Genomic DNA, 13,521 nt, shown 5'->3' with positions numbered 1-13,521 from the left:
TGATGTCAAGAGCAATGTCAGATCAAAATATTCTGTAGAACAAAAAAAATGAGTATTTTTAATTTATTCTGTCAGAGAATCCCCCAGGTTTGAGGAGTCAGAAGCTTAAGCAGCAGCAACACCGCCTATACATGTTACTGGAACAACTGGAGGAAAATTTAAATCAGATGGGTATTAGCACATTCCAGAACCCCTACAGTCAAATACATGCTGTCGATCAGGTGCAGAAAATGATGTGCTTCTTGCGGAGTTCCTCTCAGTTCAACGATACAATTTATGAAAGGTACAGGTAGCCAAGATGTTATTATGCTGTTAACTTGATATTCAGTGATGATTGTACTTGCAATTGAAAATCTAGCTTTAATATAATGTGTGCATCTTTACATTTGGAACCCTAAGAATTGTTAAGCTTTAGAAGTGCAGCAAGATTTACATCTTAAATTCATACTAGATAAATGTAAGATGCGACGGTCATTGTGTTTAATGCCATAATTAGAAAGTTTGTACTGCAGCATTGACCAATGACATAATTAATACTTTATCAGTAACTTTTCTGCAGCAGTTCTTGGTATGTAGTCTATGTCTACATACTGAAGTATCCGTTCAAGATAATAGATGTAAAATTACAAAGACTGTCAATTGATAGATACCCTCTTAGTGTGTAACAAAGAGCATCATAGTTAATATTTGATTTCTTGTAGCCATTAAATCACATCACTGCAAAAAAAATATTAAAATAATTACTCTGTAGGACAGAGCCTAAACATTGCTTAAAAATAGAAACTCAAAGTCAAAGATTTTCATTTTGAACTCATTACGATTAGGATGCAAGAAACCATATTTTGTATAAGGGTCTGAAAGGACTGTTGAAAAGTTCACGTCAGGAAGTATCTGAGTAATTCAACTCACTGGGATGATATTAGTGATAATATAGATAGGAGACCTTACATAGAATTGTACGGGTTCAGATGTATTATTGTGAGGTTATGCATAATTTACAAGAATGCAATAACCTCATTTCTGTTAACATACAGAAGACTCTGTAAACTCTACTCGCTAGGGCCTAATTTCAACCCTTACGTATGGTAGCTGCCAGTGGAAGGTGGAAGCTGCAGGGAAGAAACCAGAGAAAAAAAATCAAAAATTGGCTTTAAAAAAACATTCAACTTCAGATCTGAAGAGAGATGCATTAGCAAACTGAAAACTGCAGAGCAGATTTGTAAAAGAGGTGAACCCCAGAAACCAAGAAGCTTTACTTACCGGGGTGCTCAGGCTGCATTGCAAGAGGCAATTGTCTTGTGAACAGCGTCAGTTCCTGATTTGAGCTAGAGAGTTGAACAGAGATTAAGAATTAGATGAGAAAACCTTTAGAATCTTTTAGAAAAAGCTTACCAAATAGCCCAAAATCATCATGTTGAATGGACAACTTCCTGCAGCTCTGATTCAGAACTCCATGTTGGAAACCTGAGGCTGAAGTGAGAAAATGAAGCCTGAGGAGCCATGAAAATGTTCAGTAAAATGGAGATGGAAGATTGATCTGATGTAGAATATAGAACTGCATCAAAATTAGGCTGAAAATCTAAAGGAATTAATATGCTTCTTTATTCTTGGAGGCACAACAGATTATATGATCATCAGATAAGGAAGTATTGAAATATATCAACATGTTTATTATCATATTGATGAAGTTTTAAAAAGGTTTGATAGTCATTTTAACCCCAGAACCAACAAAAGTTTGGAAAGAGATAGATTTGATCAAATCCAGAATCCAAGTGAATCAGTATATGATTATGGTCTACTTGAAAGTTATGAATACAGATATTTGAAAACAGAATTAATCAGAATCCTCATTGTTGTAATTTTGCTGATGAATAACTGTCAGATTTATTGCAGTCTGAAAGAGATCTCACCTTCAGAAAGACATACACTTGGTGAGACAAGTAAAGGCTTAGAAGTAGAACAGAGTAATCCTCAGAGGGGAAGAAAGTTCTTGGTGGTGGAGATCGACAGTGTCTATGCAGTTGTTTAAACATAAGGCAGTAAGAGAAACTCAGCTAAAGAAGGAGGGATTATACAAAGTGTCATTGAAACTTTCCAAAGCTATGGCACCAAAAAACCTCACAGGTACCAACAACGTCTTGCAAACAAAACAGAATGCCTTCACTGTGAGAAAGTTGGGAACTTTGGAAAGATGTGTCAAAGTAAAACATTTACATTTTAAAGTCCTAAAGGAAAATTATTTGCACACATAGCTATCAATAGCATTAAACAACTTCATCTGAAGACAAAACAAAGGACTCCTTTGAAGCAGTCAGTGATATTAATTTGGCATTCTGGAACACAGACATATACATTAATGGGCATCTTAGTGTAAGCAGCATTATCTGAGAGAACATCCTGGTTGTCAATAAGGTAAAGTTGCCATAGTCCCAGAGAACCACAGGTCTGCTCTCTCAAAAGAGAGGGACAACTGATGGTGAACTTAACCTAAGGGTCACCATACCTCAGGTGAGGGTCAATGTTGAAAAGGCAGTAATCTTCATGGCAATGGCTTGCAAACAACAAAAATCCAGTTATACAATCCAGGGGGAACGGAATTGAAAGTCAAAAGAATGCTGCAAGCAACACTCCACTACAGGGGAAAACTGATACTGACAATATTGTACATGTTGCACAATCAAATAATTTCTCGTTTAAGCAGCAAAGCTTGTATGGATTTTAATTTTTATCATGAAAGGTGGAAGACATTTAACAACAAGCCAGGGAGGAGATTGTCGAGCCTTTAGCTTTGATCTTTATGTCGTCATTGATTACAGAAATAGTACCAGAAGACTGGAGGATAGCAAATGTTGTCCCCTTGTTCAAGAGGGAAGTAGAGACAACCTGGTAATTATAGACCAGTGAACCTTACTTCAGTTGTGGGAAAAGTGTTAGAAAGGGTTATAAGAGATAGGATTTATAATCATCTGGAAAGGAATAAGTTGATTAGGGATAGTCAACATGGTTTTGTGATGGGTAGGTCATGCCTCACAAACCTTATTGAGTTCTTTGAGAAGGTGACCAAGCAGGTGGATAAAGGTAAAGCAGTTAATGTGGTATATATGGATTTCGGTAAGACATTTGATAATGTTCCACATGGTAGGCTATTGCACAAAATACAGAGGCAAGGGATTGAAGGTGATATAGCAGTTTGGCAGTATCAGACATTGGCCAGCTGAAAGAAGACAGACGATGGTGGTTGATGGGAAACATTCATCCTGGAGTTCAGTTACTAGTGGTGTACTGCAAGGATGTGTTTTGGGTCCACTGTTGTTTGTCATTTTTATAAGTGACCTAGAAGGATAGGTTAGTAAATTTGCAGATGACTCTAAGGTCGGTAGAGTTGTGGATAGCGATGAAGGATGTTGTACGTTACAGAGGGACATAGATAAGCTGCAGAGCTGGAATGAGAGGTGGCAAATGGAGTTTAATGTGGAAAAGTGTGAGCTGATTTGCTTTGGAAGGAGTAACAGAAATGCAGAATACTGGGCTAATAGTAACATTCTTGTTAATGCAGATGGACAGAGAGATCTCGGTGTCCATGAACATAGATCCTTGAAAGTTGCCACCCAGGTTGATAGGGTTGTTAAGAAGGCATATGGTGTGTTAACTTTTATTGGTAGCGGGATCGAGTTTCAGAACCATGAGGACATGCTGCAGCTGTACAAAACTCTAGTGCAGCCGCACTTGGAGTATTGTGTACAGTTCTGGTCACCACATTCTAGGAAAGATGTAGAAGCTTCGGAAAGGGTTCAGAGGAGATTTATTAGGATGTTACATGGTATGGAAGGAAGGTCTTATGAGGAAAGGCTGAGGGACTTGAGGCTGTTTTCGTTAGAGAGAAGAAGAGTGAGCGGTGACTTAATTGAGACATATAAGATAATCAGAGGGTTAGATAGATTGGACAGGAAGAGCCGTTTTCCTCGGATGGCAATGGCTAGCACAAGGGGACATACTTTAAATTGAGGGGTGATAGATATAGGACAAATATCAGAGGTAGTAATTTTACTCAGAGAGTGTTATGGACGTGGAATGCACTGCCTGCAATAGTAGTAGACTCGTCAACTTTAAGGGCATTTAATCGGTCATTTGATAGGCATTTGGATAAGCATGCAATAGTGTAGGTTAGATGGGCTTCAGATTGATTTCACAGGTTGGTGCAACATCGAGGACCAAAGGGCCTGTACTGCACTGTAATGTTCTATGTTCTAAGAGCCCAGGAGTCACTCTTAAAAGGACTTCCAAATTGTTCAAAGCATCTCAAAGTTTAAATATAGTGTTATTTTGAGAAAGGCTGCTAAGCTATATGTGTTTTCATGCCTAGAAAAATACCACATTCACTAATGAATCAAGTTAAACTTGAACAGAAGATATAACAAGAATGGGAGTTATTTCTCTTGTCATGAAACCAATCAGGGCATGTTCTGGCATGGTTCCAGGTCCTAAATTTAACAGTATTATTTGTGCTTGTGCAGACTTTGTTCAACTATCTTAATCTGAGCTGTAGAAAGGCTTTGAATCATTAACAGGAAAAAGGCTTGATTCTTATTGAAAAGTATGAAATTTTGAAAATATTTCTTAGGGAATATTTTCAGCAGCAGGGACATAATTGCAGATCTGCAAAACAGCTGTAGTGAATTCCCAACTCTTGTTTAGGTCTAATATTTTCAACAGTTTTTTACAATGGTTGGCAAAATGTCTACCTAATTTTTTGCCAGTCACAGACCTCTTCACGAAACCACAAGCATGATCTTGGAATGCATATTATAATTCCAGATATCTGAGCATCAAACATTATAATCCTTCATTACTGACCATTATTTCAATAAATACCTCAGCTACATGCTTCGGAATATTCCTTTTCTCAAGAACATACAGATGGTTGTCAATGATCAGTTTATTATGTGACTCAAGCATTATCAAGTACTGTGGACAATCGACACAATCATAGAAAGTCACATTATGCTTGCGAAAAGTTCTCAGACTAGATAATTGTCTGAAAGTGATTATAGAGATAAACCACTGGTGACCCAGGAAGGGGGCTATTTTATTTGCCCTTTGTTTCAATTTTGGATTCCCAAGGGGGCCTTTATTTTAGCCCTCTACTGTCCCTGTCCCAGATGTGCTTGATGGGGATTGGTAAAAGAGGAATTTTATGTTTAGTTGAAGTGAGAAGTGGACCTTTCTCTGGACTTTAAACATTGTTGCCCCAGTCCCAGGAGTGTTCGATGGGGATGGAGTAGAGGAGATTTATTTATTTATTTAGTTGTTCATTTGTGTGTTTATTTATTTGTTTTCTTTGATTTTGCTTGAGTTTATTTTTACTTTGGCCCCCTGTGATTCCAATCCAAAAGAGGCTGGTGGGGTTGGAATCAAGGGAAAGCCATTTTTTGTTTGTTTATTTGTTTTTACTTTTCCCCAGAGTAATAAGGTCATTTTTCTTAACAAAGTCAAAGCACCTTTATTTTCTGTTCTGAAAGAGCAGAGTGTGGCTTTTGTTCAGAAACAAAAACAGAAGTTGCTGGAAAAGCTCAGCAGGTTCTGAGGGAGGGTCACTGTGAAGATTTGTCTTCACAGATGCTACCAGAACTGCTGAGTTTTTCCAGCAACTTCTGCTTTTGGTTCAACCCTTAGTAAACTTGAAGTATTAGAGTTTATCATTTTACATCAGTGGGGAGAGAGCCCCTGGACAGTCCAGGAACTTCTCCACACTTTTTAATAAATTTTCGTTCAGCCCACTTTGGCTGTTACAAACCAATCAAATTATTAATTGATTACATACACTTCTAGTCAGATTAATTATGTGACTGTGTGATCAGTCCACAGGCAGTTTTAGGTGATCCCATTATCGCATGATGGTTACCAGTCCTCCTTCCCCACCCCCTTATCAATAACCCTTGAGCTTCTAACAGTTCCTTACCTGTTGAGAGGAACGAACAAGAATATCTCCTGGAATACAAAGATTGCTGTTGAGATTCATGAGATTCATTTAAGTATTGGTATAGGGTTAACCACAAACACCAGCAGATGCACACTCTAATGTGGCTCTCGATCACTGTAATCAACAGGATGTTAACTTAATTGAAGAGATTGAGTTAGACCCTCAGTTTACTGCATCATGGGGTTGTCAAGAAATGTATCGTGTGTAGATTGCAAGATAAGGAATGCAACTAAATATACCAATATTGCATACATGGTTGCAAATGAACATTTCACACATTTTGCAGATTTGTATATTATACGCGTTCACGAATATATCCTCAGTCCAACAGGGAAACTGAACAAGGAGTCAGGCCAACTGTTGAAAAAGAATGCAGTTTTCAAAACAACACTATTGAATGACTAAGTTATTCCATTACAATGTAGACTAGCAACATCCAAATCATTGACAGGTAGAAAGCTCCTATTCTGCAAAGAGATTACTTCAGTGGCGTGAAATCCTGGAATATTAGAGAGTTCAAGCAAACAGAAATCTTACAGAAAACAACAAGCCTCTATCTAACAGAGAAGGTATAATGTTAGAAGCCACCAACATAGTGGAAAGGTCATATGGAAACATGATGAAAACAGTGAAAGCATAATCATCCAGAGAGATGGTAATTAACAGAGATCTTCCTGAGTACAGAATATACCTATAAAACAACATAGAGGAAATCTTATTCCAAGTCATATAGTTCAACCAATCAGATGTTGAGCTCCATATTGGGAAATAACCTCTGCTACAGACCTCAATGAAAGTCGAGAATTATGAATTATAAGAAAGACTTCTGATCTCCCAACTGTTATAACAAGAAAGTTAATTAACAATGTATCTTTTTTTATAAATTGATGTTTCCTTTCTAGGGGTGTTTTCTTATTATCCCAATCCTAATGAGTGTCTCTTTTTGGCAATGTCATAATAGTCATGATGAGTTGATCTCCTCTGATCTAAATCCCTGACTGGCAGGTTTGTTGCTCAAATTTAAACACATATAAGCTCACACACATCTGAATATTTTAAATCAGTTGGAAGCGCAGTGGAGGTAGGTTCAGTTGTGGCATTAGAAGGGACAATAGATGATTCTTTGAGTAAAAACAATCTGCAAGGGTACAGGCAGAGCCCGGGCAGAGGAGGGGGGTATGTCTGGGTCTAAGAACTGGGGCCTAGTGTTCCAAGGGAACTGCTGTACCCAGTTCAGGAATTGGGCTGGAATGTTCAGGTCAGGAGTGAGGCCAAACTGTTCAGGTCAGAGATCAGGAGTGGAGTCAGTGTTTAGGTTGGAGGTCAGGACCAGAGTGTTCAGGTCAGAGGTCAGAAGTGCAGCCAATGTTCAGGTCAGATGTCAGGCCTGTAGTGCTCAGGTTGAGGGTGGGACAATTGTGCACAGCTCAGGGTAGAATTGTTGGGCTCAGGTCAGGGGTCAGAGCCAATGTACATGGGTCAGGATGCCCCCCCCACTCTGATCAGATGGTGGATGGGCTGCAATCCTTGGGTCAGGGCAGTGGCTGTGTCACTGTCACTGTGCTTGAACAGGGGCCCCAGGCTAGGCCGGGAGCAGCATTGTAGGCTTTGATTTCGGTCCCTGGCCCTGGTACAGGGAGAAGTTTGGAGAATGACACATACTGGCTATTCACTTTCTCAGCAGAATTATTCTGCAAAAGAAACTGAAATTGACTGTGCAAGATGCCTTCCAGGAAGGTATCCCCCTTTGTTGGACAGGATTTCAAATGTTATATATTTCAGCTGTAGGGACTGAATGGCTTCCTATTCAAATAAAAATGAAATATCTTTCTATTTTAGGACACCTGATTTTACTTTTGATTCATAAGTAATATATCTTCTTATAATAAATTTGAGCTGATATTTTTTCATTCAGATAAAAATGATACCAGAATACTAGAAATTCTACTTATCAAGTACAGTACCCTGAGATTTTGTTTACATTTGCTGTGTTTTTATTACTGAAGAAAATAAAAATGAAATCTAACTTTTTATTAAAATATTTTTCAAACAGAAATACTACGACGGACTCCAAGGACTTGAATAGAGTTTCTGTTGACCCTAACCACCAGCAGGACAAGACTAGACAGCAGCGCTTCAATGGGTTCCCCTGGTGGTTTGTGTATATTGCTTGGTTTCTGGTGATTGTAACAAGTGCTACATCTGCTTTCTTCACTATATTGTATGGGCTGTCCTACGGCAAATCCAAATCTATCAAGTGGTTAATCTCCATGGCAACATCATTGTTCCAAAGTGTGTTTATTCTACAGCCAGTAAAGGTAATGCATAGACCTTTATTGCTGATCTCTCAACCAGCAGCTCTATAACGTCAATGAAACCAAAAATATGTCCACCACCAATATTAAGTGCTTTAATTATAATAATAGAAATTGTGTCAAGGTGCAGAAAACAAGCTGTGAAAGGATGTTTATTCGAAGCCGCAGTGCCACATTTGATGTGTCCAATGACTTAGGGGCAAAGGTTTTCTTTTCCTCATTTTGCAATTCTGAGATTGATGTTCAGTAAAGATGTCAGCAAGAGGCAGAGACAGGCAATGTTTGATGTATGACAGGTTACTAGATAGGTACTGAGGGAATCTGAAAGCACTAAAAGCAGAGAAAGGTGATCGCTTTGGAGACCCTCCCAGCATTAACGCTAAGGTGCAGAGAAGTGTGAAGGGATAGATTTCAGTACAGAGGACATGAGGAGACAGCATGCAATGCATGGGGGTTATTCTAAAGTTGTGGAGGAACAGAGAGACCCTTTGATGTAAATGTGTATGCCTTTAAAGGTGGCAAGATAGATAGAGACAACAGTTAATAAAGTAAAGAGTATGCTCGGCTTCATTAATGGTGGTGTAGAATACAGTGTAGAGACATCATCATGAATTTAATAGGACACTACAATGAAAGAAAAATACTGCAGATGCTAGAAATCTAAAATAAAAACCAGAAAGTGCTGGAGAAACTCAATATCAGGGAGAGAAAACAGTTAATTTGCAATAAGAATGAATTTTCTCTGGAACTTATTCAGGGAGTGTACTAAAATTCATTTTCATAGCCACATCGCCTTCCGCAGTGACTGTCTTCAGCTCTGCCTTATCCCACACAGATTCCAACTCAAGTCCCAACCTTCACATTTGGAATCACCCAAAATTACAGATATCTCTGCAACAAAGCAAAACTCCTCAGACAGTTGTTCCCACTGCATCCAGAGATCCACACCCATTGCCAAGTACTGCCATAAGCACACACTGTCTTCACCAACATCGATCCACACTACTCAAAGCTGTCACTGGTCCCAGTGTCATTTCATTCTGCATCTCATTTCATACTTTAACAAGAAACTTTGACTCTTCGTTTTTGGTGTTAAAGAGTGCCATTCTGGCGGCGAGTCATACTGGACTCATCAAAACATTAACTCTGTTTCTCTCTCCACAGATGCTGCCTAATTTGCTGAGTTTCTCGAGTACCTTTTGCTTTTATTACACAGGACACTGGTTTGTATCTCAGCTGGAGTATTGTGTACAATCTGGATGCAACACTATAGAAAGGATGTGAATGCATTGGAGAGAGTACAGAACAAATTTACTAGAATGGTTCTAGGATTGAGCCACTTCAATAAATGAGGTTAGATTGCAGAATGGAGAACCAGAGGACATAGGGTTATAGAGCTCTGCAAAAGAAACAAATAAAAGATGAAGAAAAGCTTTTTCAATTGGCGAGTCACTAGGTTGTGGAATGTACAGCCTCAGGCATTTAAGAGTGAAAAAGTAGGAAATTAGGACTAAACCAAAAATACTTGGAGATCAAATACAGACAGACATAATGTGCATCAAGGCCACTTTCTGCACCATAACAATGCTGTATTTCTGTGATATTCTGAAAGGAGAATCTTTGCTGCTCTGAGCAATTACAGAACATTTACATTACAATGCTGTCACATGTAAGCAACACAGCACTCTTTTAAAATGTGAATTATGTCATTATAATGCAAATTCTGCCATTGATTTATATGTTTGCAAACAATTACAATAGTAGCTTAGCTAGATTTTAGAAATAATGTCCGATCAATTATCACAGGAGTTGTTATTTAGGCTCAACCTATGTTCATCAGATTGTAATCTCTGAATTGTTTATTCGAGAGATGTCAGATGATCTGAAAGTATCATGTGTGTTTCAAAAAATATTACAATCTATTGGTGTGATGCTGCAGAGAAGGAAACTGGTCTCTTTTACTTCGAAAATTTGTAACTATTAGTTTCAGATGTAAAATTCCAAATTAAGTAATCAACTGAACAAACTTAAGAAATTTTGTTTCAAATCAAATGATATTTAATTTCTCTAATATTGATCTCTCTCCATCCGCTGTGCCTTTTTTTGAAGGTTTTTTGTGCTGCTGCGTTTATTGCTTTGTTTGTGAAAAAAATAGACCACCATCATGTTGATGAACAGACTTTCCATCTGACACCAGGTATACGCATTTTATTATTAAAGGATTAACTCACACAGTAAATCTTTATAGGTAATGGTACAAGGAGGAGGTGAATCCACATCAGTAACTGTTGGATGGTTAGGACCTTGCCCTACTGATGCTTGTGCTTGCACCTTACCAGTTCCTCCCGTAGCCACTCTCAGTATTTCATATCTAGAACTGTGATCAGTCTGTCCAATATCTAACTGTACAAAAGAGCAATCCACGTTCATAACTACATTATCACCTTATGATCTTATTATTCTGTCCTTAGCATGTGCTTCACTTTAATTCATTTGAAGGCTGGCTGAGAAAGTGTTTAATAAGACAAGGGTAGAAATTAATTATGAAGGACAACCAGTGGGCAAAAATTATCACCAGATTCAGTGAAACCTCTCAGGTACAAATACCAGATCATAAATCATGTTTTCTGGAAAGCAATATTGCTAGCATGTTAAACTGGTGACCAGCTGGTGACCACAGTGACCAATGAAATTGCCAACAATTGTGAGCGTGTTCATTTTTCTTAAATATATAAAAATAGTGATTGAACATTGAATAAAAACATTGAATAATGTGGAGAAGCAGAGGGATTCAAGGTGTCAAAATTCACAGAACACTAAGAGGAGTGTCTCATATCAAAGAGGCCATATGAAATCTGTAGAGTATTCAACCAACCAGCACGGACAGATTATGTACACCTCCAATTCTGGCTTCTTTTGCATCCTGGAAATTCTTTGCCTCTCCATTGGCAGCTGTGCCCTTAGCTATCAAGGCCCTAAGGCTTTAGAATTTCTTCCATTAACTTCTCTGCTTTGATACCTGTCCTGCTTGAAGATGCTCCTTAAAATGTATTTCTTTGACTAAATGTTTGACCACCTGTCTTTGACCACCACATTGCTAACTATCAAGTTTTGCCTCACAGCGTCTAGTAAAGTAACTTGGAATATTCTACTATGTCAAAGCCGCTTCAAATATGCATGTTGTTGTTGTTGTTGTTGATTCTATAGCAATTGGTGTAAAACATAAAAAATCTCTATGTATTTAGCAATGTGTACAGCTTGAGTAAGATCTCAGCTGATATACTATGTGCAGTTTTAAGCTGTATTTTATTGGAAAGGCTTAGAGGCAATACAGTGTATATACCACAGTTTCACATGGTATGAGCAGATAAAAATGTGAGGAAGCATTGGGTTACTTGATTGAAGTAGAAAAGAAGACAAGAATTACAAGATATGGGAACTGAGTGGACACATGGGATTTGAACTGTAAAGGCTATGTGTAAAGGATAAGTACCCCGACAGTTGACTTGTAAGAAATGGGCAGTTTCATTAGAGTCACACAGCATGGAAACAGACCTTCAGTCTAACCAATCCACGCCCATCATGTTCCCAAAGTAAACTCTGCCAATGCTTGACCCATATCCCTCCAAACCTTTCCTATTCATGAGCCTATCCAAATGTCTTTTAAATGTTAAAACCTGCATCCACCACCTTCCCTGGCAGTTCATTCCACACACAAACCATGATCTGAGTAAAAAGGTTGCCCCTCATGTACTTTCTAAAGCTTTCTCCTCTCACCTTAAAAATACGGCTTCTAGTTTAAAACTCCCCCACCACAGGGAAAAGACCCTTGTCATTCACCTTATTTATGCCCTTCATGATTTTATAAACCTCAATAAGGTCACCCCTAAACCTCCTACGCTCAAATGAAAAAGGTCCCAGCCTTTCCAATGTAATTTTATATCTCAAACCCTCCAGTCCCAGAAACATCCTGGTAAATCTTTTCTGGACTCTCACCAGTTTAATAATATCCTCCCTATAACAGGACGACCAGAAATGGACACAGTATTCCAGAAAAGGCCTCACCAACATCCTGTACAACCTCAACATGCTGTCCCAACTCCTCAAAGGTCTGAGCAATGATGGCAAGCGTACCAAATATTGTGGCTTTAATGCAATTCCCACAACAATCAGTCATTTCACTAAAACAAAGTAACCGATAACTGCTTTTCTTTTCTGTCTAGACTTTCCATATTGCTACTGTATTGACTAAAACTAATGAAATCTCAGTAACAGATTACAGTAGTTACACTCAGATATAATCAGTGATAAAGTGGACTGGAATGAACACACAAACATATCAATGAGAAGCAGACATAAACCTCTAGGCCTTTGGAGCCTATTCTGCCATTCATTAAGTTCTTGTCTGATCTGTTTTTGCTGAATTCCACATTCCCGTCATTTGCTTCTCCTCCTTATCAAAACCTAGTCAGGATCTTACACACTTCAGTCAAGTCACCCTCATTCTTCTAAAATTCAATGAAACAAGCCTAGTCTGTCCAACCCATCCTCATAGGCAACTCACTCACTCCAGGTATCAATCTAGTACATGTCTTCTGAACCAGTTCCCATGGATTTACATCCTTCCTTATACAAGAAGACCAAAATTACACATAGTATTTGAGACACAGTCTCACTAATGCCATGTAAAATGAGGAATGCTATCTTTACTTCTATATTCAATTCCTCTTGTAGTAAAAAGTTAAAAATCACACAACACCAGGTTGACAATCACCTGATGAAGGAGCGTCGCTCCGAAAGCTAGTGCTTCCAATTAAACCTGTTGGACTATAACCTGGTGTTGTGTGATTTTTAACTTTGTACACCCCAGTCCAACACCGGCATCTCCGAATCTTGTAGTAAAGATAGCATCCCATTAGCCTTCTTGATTATGTACTGTTCCTACATACTAATGTTTGTGACTCATGCATCTGGAAATCTATATCCTTCTACACTTTGGCGTTTTGCAATCTCCATTTAAGTAATTCTTGTGTGATGATACTATGGCTTTAAGAGATGTATTTTGTCCTTTTTTTATGAAAAGAGGTTGAGACAGAGGTATGAGCGGTCTGCTTCAAGCTAATATAGTAAGCAGCTTGTGAGGCCTTAATTTTTTTTTAAAAAAGGTGGAACAATAGAAGCAGCTTCAAAGGGTGGGGTCAAGCTCCCACAGAACCAGGGTTTTAA

At 38.4% G+C, this 13,521-nt stretch overlaps 1 protein-coding gene across 1 annotated transcript in view; it reads left to right on the top strand.

Moving 5' to 3' along the window:
- LOC122558721 (polycystin-1-like protein 2) overlaps window positions 1-12,596 on the top strand; it is an 84,377-nt gene extending 71,781 nt beyond the window's left edge. The window contains exons 20-22 of the mRNA XM_087996137.1: window positions 76-283; window positions 8,034-8,298; window positions 12,519-12,596. Of these exons, the coding sequence (XP_087852263.1) occupies window positions 76-283; window positions 8,034-8,298; window positions 12,519-12,596 (551 nt within the window). The remainder of the gene's footprint in view (window positions 1-75; window positions 284-8,033; window positions 8,299-12,518) is intronic.
- The last annotated feature ends 925 nt before the right edge of the window (window positions 12,597-13,521 follow it).

This window comes from Chiloscyllium plagiosum, unplaced genomic scaffold (genome assembly GCF_037043375.1).
Source record: "Chiloscyllium plagiosum isolate Xiang-an unplaced genomic scaffold, Cpla_swu_hap1 HiC_scaffold_17, whole genome shotgun sequence".
Taxonomy (NCBI): domain Eukaryota; kingdom Metazoa; phylum Chordata; class Chondrichthyes; order Orectolobiformes; family Hemiscylliidae; genus Chiloscyllium; species Chiloscyllium plagiosum.
The sequence above is the reverse complement of the archived record's forward strand: the minus strand, read 5'-3'. Positions and strand labels throughout refer to the sequence as shown.